The sequence below is a fragment of the Dromiciops gliroides genome, chromosome 3 (assembly GCF_019393635.1).
Source record: "Dromiciops gliroides isolate mDroGli1 chromosome 3, mDroGli1.pri, whole genome shotgun sequence".
Lineage (NCBI taxonomy): Eukaryota > Metazoa > Chordata > Mammalia > Microbiotheria > Microbiotheriidae > Dromiciops > Dromiciops gliroides.
In genome coordinates, this window is record NC_057863.1 from 241,399,399 (window position 1) to 241,415,573 (window position 16,175).

At 35.7% G+C, this 16,175-nt stretch overlaps 1 protein-coding gene across 1 annotated transcript in view; it reads left to right on the forward strand.

Annotated features, from left to right (window-relative positions):
- The first annotated feature begins 11,688 nt into the window (after window positions 1-11,688).
- LOC122745522 (cytokine receptor-like factor 2) overlaps window positions 11,689-16,175 on the forward strand; it is a 41,291-nt gene continuing 36,804 nt past the window's right edge. The window contains exon 1 of the mRNA XM_043990858.1: window positions 11,689-11,764. Within this exon, the coding sequence (XP_043846793.1) occupies window positions 11,689-11,764 (76 nt within the window). The remainder of the gene's footprint in view (window positions 11,765-16,175) is intronic.

The following is a 16,175-nucleotide window of genomic DNA, read 5'->3' on the forward strand; positions in this document are numbered from 1 at the left end:
TAATATCTGAAGACTAAATTCATTTAAAAAATAGGCACTGAAACCTGTAACTGTGATGGCTTTATCTAAAGATTATTGTAGATGTAATGGACTAGATAATGGAGCTTCTCCACTTCCTTATCTCTCCGTCCCCCCCTCCCTCCCCCAATATTCAATTGCCATTCTTGATTCTAAGGTTTGGAACCTTATAACTGCAAGGTAACTAGTCATGTTTTATGGGGGTTAAGGGAAGGAGAAAAGAGCCTAATTTCATAGAAATAACATTTTACTGGTGAAAATAATTGAAGGACCTTTGAAAAAGCTGTTTGTACCTTCAGGGGAGTGAGTGAGTGAAATAGCCTGATATTCAGGCCATTTTAATTTAATAATTTTAGTTTGAGCCATTTTTCCTTGATTAGATGTTTTCAAATCTTGGTTTAAATATTCTTTTTCTTGCTTTTCCCTGAAATTTCCAATGTTGTGCAATGCACAAGACAGAGATCCTAACACATTTTGTTGGCATTTTGAATAAAAATGATGCATGGAAAGAAGGTAGTACACTGACTATGTATTGTAGGGCCAGGGAGGGGGGTGGTGGGGTATGATAATGTTCTTCTGAATTATGACAGTTTATTTCGGATTATTTTGAGGTTAAAGTCATGGGTTTCATTGTTAATTTATATGTTAGAAATGCAGGAATGTGAGAAAGGTTTATGATCATTTATGAGGAAATTTCCGTGAATTTAATCATTGACTACATCCAAGTCCAATTCATTCTAATAAACATTTATTATGCATATTTACCAGGCACTGTACTAAGCACTGGGGATATAACTAGTACAAAGAAAGACAGTTCTTTCCTTCAAGAAGCTTACAATCTAAAGAGGGAGACGACACACATCAGTGTTCTCAAGAGCAAAGGTTCTTTTTTATTTAGTTGGTCTAAATCCCTGATTAACCCACTTGTCAACAAACATTTAAGTGTTTTATTAACTACACACCATCATAACCAAAACACAATCATCAGAGCTGTGCATGAATCTTTATGGGGGATGGTATATATTCTCTACATATCTTCACTCTAAATCTGGAATATTTCTACCCTTTCACTTCTATGTGTTCTATGCAACACATACAAGGCAAATATAAATGCAAGGATAAAGGTTAGATTTTCTCCTGGAAATGAATGAGAAAAAGAAATAATTTTACTCTGGAGATTCATGCAGTTTCAAAATTTATCTGGGTGATATAGCTAAGAGATAAAGTTTGGGGAGGAAAACCAAGGATTAGATGAAGTCAGGTATTTCAGTAAAAAAAATGTAATTTTGGTTTAAAAATCTAGATAACAGGAAATCTGGGAAATTCTTAGAATTTGAGCTCTTTCACAAGCCTAGTTTTATAGCTGGCACTCTTGAGTCAACCCCGAAGATGACTGGGCAGTCTGAGACAAGTGCCATGTCAAATACACCTATGCTGTTTCAGGAAGTACTTATCTCAAATTCACCTAATACCCAAAGACTGATAATCTCCTTACTCTCAACTGGCTCAAAAGAAAGTCACCAACTGTAGTCACAACTAAAAATACCCAGAGGGAGGGAAAATGGGCACACAAATATCTTCCCAAGGGTCTAGCTGTACAACCCTAAGTAAGTCATTTAACCTCTGTTTGCTTCAGTTTCTTCCATTATAAAATGGGGATAATAGCAGTACCTACTTCCAGGAGATGTTTTGAGGATCAAGTGAGAGAATATTTATAAATAGAAGGCATTCAAATGCTTCTTTCTTCCCTTCTCCTTTTCAAAGTTAAAGTAGAAAAGGTGACGCACTAATTGCCTCCATTACCTCACCTATTTTCTCAATTCCTTGAAATCTGACCTCTGACCTCAATACTTGACTGCAGCTGATCGAAAGTTACCAACAATCTTTTTTTTTTTTTTTGGCTGGACAATGAGGGTTAAGTGACCTGCCCAGGGTCACACAGCTAGTAAGTCAAGTGTCTGAGGCTGGATTTGAACTCAGGTCCTCCTGAATCCAAAGCCAGTGCTTTGTTCACTACGCCCTCTAGCGACCCCCATCAACAATCTTTTAATGACTAAATAGAATCTTTTCTCAGTCCTCATTCTATCTGACCTCATTCTGCAGCTGTTTTCACTATCAACTATTCTTTCCTCCTGGACACTTCCCACTCTTCTTATCCCATAAAATTGTTCCTTCATGGTTCTTCTCTCACCTGACTAATAATTCTTTCTATGTTTCCTTTGCTGGACCATCATTCTGTATGCTCTCTGAGTGTGAGCTTCTTCTAAGGCTCTGTCCTAGGGACTCTTTTCCCTCACGGCTGACTTTCTTGATGATCTCATTAGTTCCCATGAGCTTCATTATCTCTGTGAAGAAGACTTTCAGCAAAGTCTATATACATCAAATCCTAATTTCTACCCTGAATTTTAGCCCTGCTTTATCAACTACTTACTGGAATTCTCTACCAAAGCATGCGCTCTCTTTTATAAAGGTAAATTTTCATTGCTACCTTTTGTTTTTATATCACTTAAATTTCCCAATGATTTCTGTCTCCCTTTCCCTCTCAGTGAACTATCTCTTATACCAGGAAATTTAAAAAAGAGAAAAAACTTTAGCAAAACTAAACATATTGAAAAAGTCTAGGGCAGCTAGGTGGCGCAGTGGATAGAGCACCAGCCCTGGATTCAGGAGGACCTGAATTCAAATACAGCCTCAGACACTTAACAATTACTAGCTGTGTGACCCTGGGCAAGTCACTTGACCCCAATTGCCTCACCAAAAAAAAAAAAAAAAAAAGAAAGAAAAGAAAAAGTCTGACATTATCTGTAGCATCCCACTTCTAGAATCCTGCACCTTCTCATCTCTCTTTTTAAACATTTTAATTTATTTTTTATTTTTAAATTTTTTGGGGGGTGGTGCAGTGGGGGTTAAGTGACTTGCCCAGGGTCACACAGCTAGTAAGTGTAAAGTGTCTGAGGCTGGATTTGAACTCAGTTCCTCCTGAATCCAGGGCCAGTGCTTTATCCACTGCGCCATTTAGCTGCGCCCTTTTCTTTATTTTTAGGAGTGAGGTTTGTCATTATAATTTTTCAGCACTCTGTTGCATTTGCCTTGTTATCATTTTTTCAATTTGTATCATTGTAATCACTGAACATATGATTTTCTTGATCCTGATTTATCACTTTGCATCAGTTCATATACATTTTCTCATGCTTCAGAGTATTCCTCACATTGTTTCTTACACCATAATAACATTCCATTGTATTTATATCTTATACCAGAACATGTTTTGCCATTTCCAAATTGATGAACATTTACTTTGTTTATAATTTTCTGTTACAATAAAAATTAAGATTGCCAAGGGAGTGAGACTACTAGATAAAAGGGAAGGTCAATGCCAGGATCTTGGAGGGGGGAAAAGGGGAACCTCTACCTTAAGGAGTCCTAAAGAAGTTAGAGAATAGCAAGCAACTGAGAAGCATATAATGGGCTGCAAAACATCTATGTGGGTTTGGCTGTTAGGAGGTCTCTGTGACCTCGGAGAAAGCATTTTTAGTCAGAAGACTAGAGGAGGGATTGAGATTTCAAGGGGTTTTAGAAAGTATAGGTAATAAGACCACAGAAAAATGAAGCATGGACAATTATCTCAAAAAAAATTAGCAATGGAGGAGAGGGATAGAATAGAATGATAAGTGAATGGGGGAAGAGGTCAAGGGAAGGATTTTTCAAGATTGTAGAGGCCTGAGTATATAGGAGGCAATGAATATAGAGGAGAGAATGCCAAACCTATAATTAGGAGACATGAGTTTGAATGATAGTTCTAACACAGAACAATAACTATCAAGCTCTCTGTGTGTCAGTTTCCTTTTCAGTGAAATGGGAATGATAATACTTGTACAAGCAACCTTACCAGGTTGTTGTGGGGAAAGTGCTTTGTAAATATTAAAAATCTGCATGGTTGTAAAGCTATTAACTTGTTTGTAGGCAGGTGGGAGGAGAGGAGAGTTTGAAGATTGATGACACTCTTAGACATACTCCTTCCTGTCACCAAAATTTCAATCCTAATACTGGGCCCATATCCTGATCTTAGTCCTTTAGTCTTGCCAGAACCATCATCACATCAAGCAATGGAGGCCTTGGAAGATAACCAACCTATACAAGCCCTTAGGAGTTGGTATCACTGTCTTTTTTGATACTTCCATGTGTGCTCCCAATTTTGGCACTGGAAAAGAAATGAAATGAGGTCATTTTAGATATAGGGAATAATACAACAGAATAGGGCACAGTAAAAAGAGGATTTATTTTGGGGGCGGGGAGGGGATGATGAATAATCTCATTTGGCTGAGACAAAGGGAGGGTTTAGACCTTATACTGGTGGCTGTGGGAGTCAATGAATGTTTGTGAGAAGGGCGATCATATAATAATCACATACCATTGTGCTCTCTCATCATATGGAGAAACTTAGAGACAGGATTAAAGGGAAAACCTTAGAAGGGCAAGTTTTGCTTTAATGAGATTGAGGGGGTGGTTATAGCATTTAAGTGTTAAACTGAATCAATTTCTACCGAAGGTATAAAAAAGACAATTAAAAACAGAAAACCACAAAAAATTGCTTTCATTTCTCAGATATTAAGATACTTACTCAGAGTAACATAGATAAAAATATAGTAGGATTTTAAACTTGAATATGTGTTCTGATTTCTATTCTGGAACTTTCTCAAGAACAAATGGAAAAGCAAAAATATGGCCAATAGTGCTTTAATTTTAAAGAATACTTTATTGAAGCCTTTTGTTTTACTCCAGTCATTTCTGGGTATAACTTCTGCCCTCCCCAGTCTCTTCTGGAATGGAATCTTTGCTTCACCAAAGAAAACAGTTAAAGATAAAAGTAGTTTTGGCAACCATGTCAGATAATGTATGCAACACATTTCCCTTGTAGTTAGTCCCTTATCTTTTTGCTGAGAAAGAAAAACTACATTTTATTATAACTTTTCCCATCTCATTACTCAGAGTTCAGTTTCCTTTTAGTGATATTTTAATTTATTTTGTGGTAATCATATTGTATTTTGTTCCCAGGATTCTGCGTTCTTTACAAGGCATCCATCCAATTGTTATATATATTCTTTCAAAAACCAGCTTGTCATTGACATTAAGATGGTGCGGTATATGGAGCAGTGGGCCAGGAGTTAGGAATACAGCATCATGACATTGAAATACATGAGTTGAAATGAGTTGAAATACAGCATCAGACATTTCCTAGCTATGTGTCCCTGGGCAAGTCACTTAATCCTTTTATGCCTCAGTTTCCTCATATGTAAAATGAGCTGGAAAAGGAAATGCCACACCACTCCAGTATCTTTACTAAGAAAACCCCAAATGGAGTCATGAAGATTCTGACACAAGTGAAGCCACTCAATGACAGAATTCATCACCAATTCCTATTCACATTAATAATATATAGTTTAGGGTTTGGTTTAAGGAAAAATATAATATATATGTGTGTATATATGCGTATATATAAAAATATATACGCATATATATGGATATATATAAAAATATATACGCATATATATGGATATATCCATAAGTTACTCTATTCCCTAAACAACGTTTATCAATTACTGCTTAATTCAGCTTTGATGTTCTTTTCCAGAGCTAAGTGGAAAATAGCCTTCAATCACCTGTTTGAGAAATGATTATTAATAACCAATATCTTACGGAAATTCAGAGCTTGCCCATCTTCTTCCAAAGTCCGTAAGTTCAGTTTTTCTTCAGTAGGACATTACTGATAATAAGATTGCATAGGCTCTCCTCTATCTTGATCATATCCCACCCAAACTTGCAAGGAATATAATCTAAGGAGGGGAAGTCAACTGTGTTCTTTTACTCAAGCTGCCCTAATACTGAGAAAGTTCTTATGAGTTAGAAGTATCATCTTCACATGTAGGAATGTAAACAGTTTAACAAAAAACGTCCATATTTGCTAAAGAGATTTCTTCTTCCTGTGGTTTCTGTTCTAAAACCCTTTATACCCTTTCGCTTTGACTAGTAAAAAATAGAGATGCAAAAATGTAGTCACACACACACACACACACACACACACACACACAAAAGAATGTAGTCACATGCCTCATTTCTACAGTCTGCATTTTCTCCATGATTATCTGTTTTCCTAATATGCCATGTTACTAGTCTCCTTTACTTTGGGGCACTTCCATTGTGCATGTTTTGATTGATTATCATAATGAGCCTAACAATTCCCAGCTCTCGCTAATAATCATAATATGTTTTTGCTTTTTCTCCTACTGAACATTTTACAAATATATTGTAACAAAATAGAACAGTTTTTCAGCACAGGTAGACAGCATTTCCTTATTGGAAAAATATCGCCTTTTCAGAAATCCTTCTGAGAATTAGGGAGGAACAGGTCAATAAGAGTAAGAAAATCTTTTGTTTGCTAAAAGGCAAAAGGGCAAGGATGAGAGAAGAAAAAAAAGAATAACAAAAACAACAGCAGTAATATAATAAGTGTTGTTCTACACATGTTATCTTGCTTCAAACCACAGGTTGGGATATAGTGTAATATGATAAATGTGTAGCTTGGAATACCAACCCTATTACTTTATTAAATGTGGCCTTGAGCAACAAATGGCTTTGCCACTATAAGACTCAGTTTCCTCATCTGTAAAATGAGGGATTTAGACTCGATGACCTCTGTGGTCCCTTCTACCTGTCTAAATCCTGTGATCCTTATGTTAAATGCCTTGTACTTGGCAAGGCACTTTCATATCCTTGATGTTGTTGTGTTGTTTCAGTTGTGTCCAACTCTTCTTGACCCCATTTGGGTTTTATTGGCAAAGATACTGTAGTGGCTTGCCATTTATTTCTGTAACTCATTTTATAGATGAGGAAATTGAGGCAAACAGGGTTAAATGACTTGCCCCAGGTTACAGAATTAGGAAGTGTCTGAGGCCAGATTTGAACTCAGGAATATGCCTTTATCCACTGCACCATCAGCTGCCCATATCCTTTATAGCCTAACTGCAAATTGTGAGGTAGGTAGGACAAGTATCATTATTGATATTTTAACATGCGGCATGGAGAAATAAGACTTCCCACAAGTAACTCAGCTAGTTAGTGGTAAATATAAGATTAGAACCCCAATCTTCTGCCTTTTAGTGCAGTGTGTTTCCTGTTACAGCGCCAGCTAGTAAAAACATTATAGGAAGAGTTGCTATCTTTAAAAAAAATGCTTAGTTCTATAGCCCTTTAGGCTTAATTCCAAATTGCTCTCTAAAATGATTGGATCTTTTCACAACTCCACCAACAATGGATTAGCATTCCAGTTTTCCTACATCTCCTCCAGCATCCAATATTTTCCATTTTTGTTATATTTGCTACTCTGATAGGTGTGAAGTGATCCAGCAATACCACTGCTAGGTTTATATCCCAAGGAGAAAAAGACCTATCTGTACAAAAATATCTCTAGCAGCTTTATTTGTGGTGGCTAAGAATTAGAAATCAAAGGAATGCCCATCAATTGGGGAATGACTGAACAAGCTGTGGTATATGGTAGTGATGGAATATTATTGAATATTATAATATATATTATATATTATTATAATATTATGAATAATCTTATAAGAAATGACAAGCAGAATGATTTCAGAAAGGCCTGGTAAGACTTGTATGAGCTGATATATAGTGAAGAGAGCAGAACCAAGACAACATTGAGCACAGAGAGAGCAATATTATTTGATGATGAACTGTGAAAGACTAAACTATTCTCAACAATACAATGATCCAAAACAATCCCAAAGGACTAATGATAAAACATATTATCCACCTCCAAAGAAAGAACTGATGTTGAAGGAACACAGACTGAATCATGCTATTTTCACTTTCTTTCTTTCTTCTTTTATTCAAGTTTTCTTATACAAAATGACTAATATTGTGATGTTTTACATAATTGCATATGTATAATCCATATCTGATTGCTTACTGCCTCAGAGAGGGGGTAGGGGAGGGATAGAAGGAAAGATAAAAATTAGAACCCCAAACTATAAATAAAAATGTTTATTAAAAAATGCATATCTTGTAAGATGATCAACTGTCAATGACTTAACTGTTCTGAACAATACAATGATACATGTCAATTCAAAAGGACTTATGATTAAAAATGCTACATAGCTCCAGGTCCAGAACTGATGGAATCTCAATGCAGATTGAAACATATGTCCTTTCTTTTTTTTTCTTTCCCTCTCTCTCTCTCTCTCTCCCTCCCTTCCTTTCATCTGTTTTTTTTGTTTGTTTGTTTATTTTGCCACATGGCTAATATGGAAATATGTTTTGTAAGACTGTACATGTTGGGGCAGCCAGGTGGCGCAGCAGAAAAAGCACTGGCCCTGGATTCAGGAGTACCTGAGTTCAAATCCGGCCTCAGACACTTGACACTTACTAGCTGTGTGACCTTGGGCAAGCCACTTAACCCCCATTGCCCTGCACACACACAAAAAAAAAGACTGCACATGTATAATCTAGATCTAATTGCTTGCTGTATCAGAGAGGGAAAAGGGGAGAAAGGGTGGGAGATGATCTGGAACTCAAAATTATAAAAATTGTTTTTACATGTAATTTGAAAGAAAGTATAAAAAAATCACAAAAAGATGCTGCTTCTATCTTTCAACTCCTACAGTTATAGAGAATGTCCTAAATAAAGAAAATAGCTATGGTGTGAAAGACCCAATATAATTCCCTTTGCTTCTCTCAATAAAATTCCCTCTTCTTCTTCCCTGAAGCTAGTACTGATTACAGCATTCTATGGGTACCAATCTATAGTGATGGATAGGTTGAGGCAGTATTGATTTGGACAGTCTTTTATTTCTTCAGTGCTTTCGTGTACAATTTTTTGTTGCCTTTTATATCAAAGCTTTACTTCACAAACTTTCTGTATAACTTCTTTGCTAAATCAACAGAAGAAGTCATTCCACTGTGGTTACTAAGCAACTATGACTTATTTACAAGATTACTCATAGTCTGCTGGGGGTGGGGGGAGGTGGGTCCATATTTTCTGAGCATTACTTGCTCTTCAAATTTCCCTACAGATCTCTTCCTGTAGGAGATTGTTGCTATTGGTATTAAGGCATTTTGATGGATTGAATCCTAATCAATTTTATACTCAACTTTCTCTTTGAAAGCAAAAAATCCATTTATTAAATACATAGGATTAAAACACACATTGACTCTGGGGATGTGACCTAAGAACAAAAAAACAAATATGGCAGTCTACAAAAATGACTTATCTGCATAGAAAATTTAGTTCCAATACTGAAATCCATTCATATAAAGAGAAAAAATACATATGGATTACATAACCTTATTGAAGTTTATTGGAAGGATTGAAAGTATCAAGAAAATAATATTTACATAGCATTTAAATGTTTACAAGGTGCTTTATGTATATATATACATATATATGTATGTATATGTATGTATGTATATATACATATGTATGTATATATGTGTGTGTATATATGTGTATATATATGTATGTATATATATACATATGTATGTATATATGTGTGTGTATATATGTGTATATATATGTATGTATATATATGTATATATGTATGTATGTGTATATATATATATATATATATATATATATATATATATATATATATATATATATATATATATATATATATATATATATATATAAAAAGCTCATTTGACCCTCACAGCTACCCTGAAAGATAGTTGTTATCATTACCCCCATTTTACTTATAAATAAGTTAAGGCCTCGACTTTCCCAGTAGTAAGGAAAGTGAGTTGTTTGGTATCAAACAGATAGCAAGTGTCTGAGACAATCTTATATTCCTGCCTAGGAAAAGCTTCAAGTCCCCAGACCATGAAACAAAAAGGATCAATTCTATTGTTTTGCCTCATCTCCAACCACAGAGAAGACGGAAGGAGGAATGATGTAGCTAAACATCAGTGTGTTTTTTTGGTTCTTAAGAAAACAAAGGGATACATTTGAATAGTCCATAATGAAGCACTTAACATAAAGCTGTCAAATTTCTTATCTTGATCTAGGATTATCAACCCCTTCAGTAGATTATCAGGGGACCACATTTTAATTTTGGGTCTATTTTAGGAATCTGGGTAGAGATTGTTTGATATTTAAATATCAAGTTCTCATCAATCCATCTCCAAATTATCCAGGAAGTTTTAGGTGAGATTTTTATTTGATCAGTCAATTCATGCTCTAAGGCATCAAAAGACACAGAGTTTACATATACTAATTTCAGTACTATACTCCGAGGACCAAATAGCTTCTATAAGACCTGGAATCCCAAATGACTATTTAGGACATTATAGCAGTCTAATGTTACTGGTTTCTAATTCTAGAAAATTAACAGAAATATCTCTATAATCAATGCCTACTTTAAGGCTTTATCCTTATTTTATGGGATAGAAATATTCAGACATCTTTCTAGAGTATTTAGATTTTCTTGCTAACAAATCATTTATCATCTTTGAACTAATATAGTCAAATTAGTATTATATCATGAGAATGGTACAATGATAGATTTGGTGTCAGAGGACATGGCTTCAAATCCTGATGTTGCATCTTACTCTATGATTGACTGTAGATAAGTCAATTCAGTTCTCTGGATCTCATATGTAACATGAGAAGGTTAAACTAAATGGCTGCTGAGGTTGCATTCAACTCTAAATCTCCCCACTCCCCATTTATTTATTTAAATTTTAATTTATGGAATAAAACAAGCATTTCCAATGACAGTATAATAAAAAACCATGATTACACATGAAATTGCAAATCTGTTATGCACAACTTGCTATTCCTTTTAAATATACAACAAAGTTATCATGTAAATTTCTTTTTGCCCCTTTTTTTCCCCTTCTTTCTCTCACCCCTGCCCTAGAGATGGCTACCACCAGACACAAATAGATATAGATTTTAAACATTAAAATAATTGATCAAACACATTTAAAAATAACAGAGCGAGTTCAATATACCCTTTTGTATTTATAATGAAACATTAACTTATTTTATATATAATATGAAGACAAGTATAATAATTTCAATAGCTATATTACATGTTCTCAATTTTTTCATTCAGCTTTATAAATATACTAATTTTCCCCCTTTTATATATTTGAAGTTGTTATAGATTCTTTTCTAGTCCTACTTTCTTTACCTTAAAGTACTTTATTAGGCTTTACTAAATTTCTTCATTTCTCTTATTTATCATTTTAATGACATTGTATTTTTCTATTACATTAATTGTACCACAGCTTATTTAGCTCTTCACAAACTGTTGAACATTTAGGTTGTTCCTAGTTCTTAATATAAATACAAAACTATAGGGGAACTGAATGTAGGATTCTGTGTGCATTTCCTATCCTCACTGACAGTGTCATAAGAAAACTTGACTTCTTATATAATGAAGTGAAAAAGCTTATCAGGATAGATGCAAATCTATCTCTCCACCCCCAAGCATCTAATACTTTATAAATACGACTAAATAGTTATTTATTTCCTGTAGTCATTTCCCTTCTATCTCTTTAATCCCTTTAAAAGGTGGTGAACTCTTGATGTAAGCATTAGTAATAAGCCACTTGTATTATCTTTGACAATATTGCTCATACTCAGTGTCTCTAAGGATGGGGAGAGTCCTTTGGGCTTGTGTAGCAGTGATTCTACTGGGAGACCGAGTGATTTCTAGAGAACCTGAGAGAAGTAAGTGAAACCTTTTGGGTACAAATATTCATAGGATGTGATTTTCCCTTATTTATTTATTTACTTATTTATTTTTGTATATAAAACAATCCCTTATCTATTTTATCCATGAAACTTATAAGAGACTTGTCTGGGACTGTGTCCTTACAAATTAATTCCAGTAATGTTTAAATTGTATTAAATGGTTATTTCTTGTTCTGTCAGGATTAGAGTTTATTGATTTTTGGGGGTGGGGTGGGGAGGAGATAGAAGAAGACAAGGCTCTTTCTTCCTTTTTACCTTCAAGGATATTCAGTTGGCTTTTGAAAAAAAAAGTGTTTATTTTCCTGTAGTAAGGTCATCTCACAATGGAATAAAAAAAAAAGATAGGAGAAGAGTAATAAGACCCAGTGATGCCAATAAAACAATGGTCACTGAGAAATTAAGACATAAAACTTAGTTCTAAGCCCCACCGAATTTAAGAGGGTCTGTTCACACAGGAACGCCTTCTGGGAATAATTAGAATCCTTATCTTGCTGTCCTCCCAACCTAGTTTCTGTGGAGACTTCAGAAAATTGTTGCCAGGCTATATCATATTATGAACTCAGTTCAAAGGACAAGTAGGAGATGCCAGATGGGAAAAGTTCCAGCATACTGAAAAACACATTGCAGATTTCAAGTCAGACAGCTAATATTTTATACTCCAGTTCAATATGCTGGCAGTGCATTGCCATGCTATGCAGATGAAAGCAGGTATCTTTCTTTATGGTCCCTTAACACTCTGAATTCTCCCAATGCTTCAACTATGACACAGCTCCTTACTTTCTAATTCTGTGCCAACCTCCTATCCACATGAATTTGTAAAGGTCCTTAAAGACATCACTTTACTCATGGTTTAGTGGTTGCAAATTGGATTGCCATATACAGTGCTCTGGAACACTAATAAGATATTGTACTGGGCTTTTACTTGGGGAATGATAACAATGCAACTTTGCAATTGAGTTCCAGCCTACATCCATGATTTACAGCTCCATTTGTAATCTGAGCTAATCTGTCTACACATGATCCAATTAATTCAATTCTCTACCAACATCAGAAGTCAGGGCAATGATGAATTAAGTTCTAATTCGAGTTGCTGGTATACAAGGAAGTATATTCAAGTCTCTTCTTTGAAAATCTAGACTTTTCTCTCTAACACCAACCAACTTGATACCTGATTAGGAAAGGGACTTAAAAAAATAGATGCCTAACCCAGTTAAGTACATGTTATTAAGGGGGGAAATTAATGAAATAATTCCTCATGCTCCCGTTTCTTGACATCATGCAGCACGTACCCCTTTCTATTGTTGTTATTGTTCATTTCTTTTAGTTATGTCTGATTCTGTGTGACCCTATTTGAGATTTTCTTGGCAAAGATACTGGAGTGGTTTGTCATTTCCTTCTCCAGATCATTTTATTGAGAAAATTGAGGCAAATAGGGTTAAGTGACTTGCCTAGAGTTACACAGTTATAAATGTCTGAGGCTGTATTTGAACTCAGTTCTTCTTGACTCCAGTTCTGGCTCTCTATCAACTGTGCCCCCTAGCTGACTCACTCCTTTTTCATACCTCTTTAGAAAATAAGTTGGGATATTTTTCTTTCAGAATGTGGGGTTTGCTTTCTGCTAACTATACCATAGTGCAAAGGAAAAATCACTGGCTCTGGAGTCTTGAAGACTTGAGTTAACATCCTACCTTTGATGCTTACCACTGAGTGACCTTGAGCAAGTCACTTAATCTCCATTGGCTTCAGTTTCCTCACTTGTACAATGAGAATGTTGGATAGAAGGCCTCTGTAATCCCTTCCAGCTCCACATCTTTCTCATCCAGGAGTTCTCTATCTCAAAGAATTAACAGTTCTTGTCCCTATCTATTTTCCTAGTAATTAATTCATCTCATTAGCAGTTCATCCCAAATGTAGGGCAGAGTAGGTAGGATCATGCACATTTTTTTTTTTAGGCATTGGGGGTTAAGTGACTTGCCCAGGGTCACACAGCTAGTAAGTATCAAGTGTCTGAGGCCGGATTTGAACTCAGGTACTACTGAATCCAGGGCCGGTGCTTTAACCACTGCGCCATCTAGCTGCCCCTCATGCACATTTTGTAAACGGGGAGACAAATCTAGAGCAAATGTCCAAGGTCATGCAATGGATCAGTGGCAGAGCCAGTACTTCTTCCTAATTTTTAGACCACTGTCCTTCCCACAAAAGGTAGCAGGGCTCCCGATCTATGGGGCTGCCTGCCTGTGGTGGAGATAAATGATATCAGGGATGCTTCAGAGCCTGGATGGAGTCTTCTCTTCAAAACATCCTATTCCTACTGATTCAGGGTACAACAGTGAGGTTCAGTGGGAAAAAAACCAACAACAAAAAGTTGGATCTGGAATCAGAAGACCTAGGTTCAAATCTTGGCTTTGCCATTTGCCACCTGGGTGACCGTAGGAAACTCATTTAACTGCTCTGGGCCTTTGTTTCCTCAACTATAAAGTAGAGAGTTTGAACTAGATGGCTTCAAAGAGCTCTTTCTGCTTTCAACCTATGAAGCTATGGTTCAAAGAGAGAACTAGATAGTCTACCCCTTAAACTCCTCCTGCCTGGTTGGTTATTTCTTTTGGAATTTCTTAGAGATCAGGCAGAATGGCTGACTTTTGTAATGAGAAATCAGCCTTCTCAGCTTTAGTTATGAGAAAGAAACTGATACAATGATCACTAATGAAAAGGTATGGCCCATTCTGATCTTGTAGTTCTCTTCCTCTTGAGGAAGTTATGCTATGCTTCTTGTTCTCTTGTAACCATAGGGTTTTTTTGTTTGTTTGTTTATTTTGGTTTTGTTTTGGTTTTAGCAATCATTCAAAGGTCACTTTGTTTGGGGGTTTATTTAATTTACACTATTAAATTAATTCATAAATAATTTTTAAATCCATGCTTGAACTTGGGAAATCCAAGTTTTATTTTATTTTATTTCATTTTGACACAAAACTTGTGAATAAGATTCTGGGCTGATAGTGACATTTGTGGTTGCTGATGAATTTTCATCATAACTAGGGAACTGAAATACTAAGTAAGTGAGTTATTTTTTTTCCTGGCTGACAAAAGCTCTTCCAGAGAATTTGGTTTAATTACACCACCATTCAAGATAAAGATAATGTTCCATTATATAATATCTTCCAATGTTCCATCCTTGAGGAAAATGAACTAAGTTATTTTTTTTAATGATGCTTCCTAATGTTAAGAAAACATTAACCTCAAAAAATGCTTTTAATTCTTTACTTATCACATAGTCATATGGGCACAAGGCTTGATACATTCTTTTTTTTTTTTTTGGCAGGGCAATGAAGGTTAAATGACTTGCCCAGGGTCACACAGCTAGTAAGTGTCAAGTGTCTGAGGTCAGATTTGAACTCAGGTACTCCTGAATCCAGCACTGGTGCTTTATCCACTGCACCACCTAGTTGCCCCAAGTCTTGATACATTCTGTTTTGTCATTGACCATATATAGAGTAGATCTGTGGTTTCTGTGGTACAGAGGACCCTTTTGATTGTCTCTACAAATGCAGACCTGCATCTGTTCTGCAACCTAGAGTCTTAGAGATTTGCCTAAAGTACTGAGGGATTAAGTGACCTTCCCAGTGTTACACAACCAGTATATGACAGAGGTAGACTAGGTCAATTTACCTTTGAGGCTGGCTCCCTATCTAATATATCAAGTTGCCTCTCTACTGTCTAGCCCCATTTAAATTCAAATCCAGAAGATAAGATTTAACCTTATGTTAGAGAACACAGAGGAATTAAGATCTAGCTTTACACCAGAAGATGATTCTTTTTCATTAAAAAATAACTCATTTTAGGGGCAGCTAGGTGGCACAGTAGATAGAACACCAGGCCTGGATTCAGGAGGACCTGACTTCAAATCTGGCCTCAGACACTAACACTTACTAGCTGTGTGACCCTGGGCAAGTCACTTAACCCTAATTGCCTAAAAAAACAAAACAAAACAAAAACCCAAAACTTCATTTTGCTTACCATGTCAGGGAAGAAAGAATAGAATTTAGAACTCAAAATTTAAAATAACTAAATGTTGAAAATTTGTTTTAACATGCACTTGGGGAAAAATAAAATATTATGTATTAAAATCATTGTTATGGGCATTTATTATACCCCCTGTCCCCCATTAAGGAATTAAGAAAGTGAAAAAGAAAATCCTCATAACAAATAGATGCAGTCCAACAAAAAAAATTTCCATATTAGCTGTATCTCAAAGTACATCTCATTCTGTTTTTCTTCCTTCCTTCCTTTATTTTTTTTTTGGGGGGGGGTAAATGACTTGCCCAGGGTCACACAGCCAGTAAGTGTCAAGTGTCTGAATCCGGATTTGAACTCAGGTCCTCCTGAATCC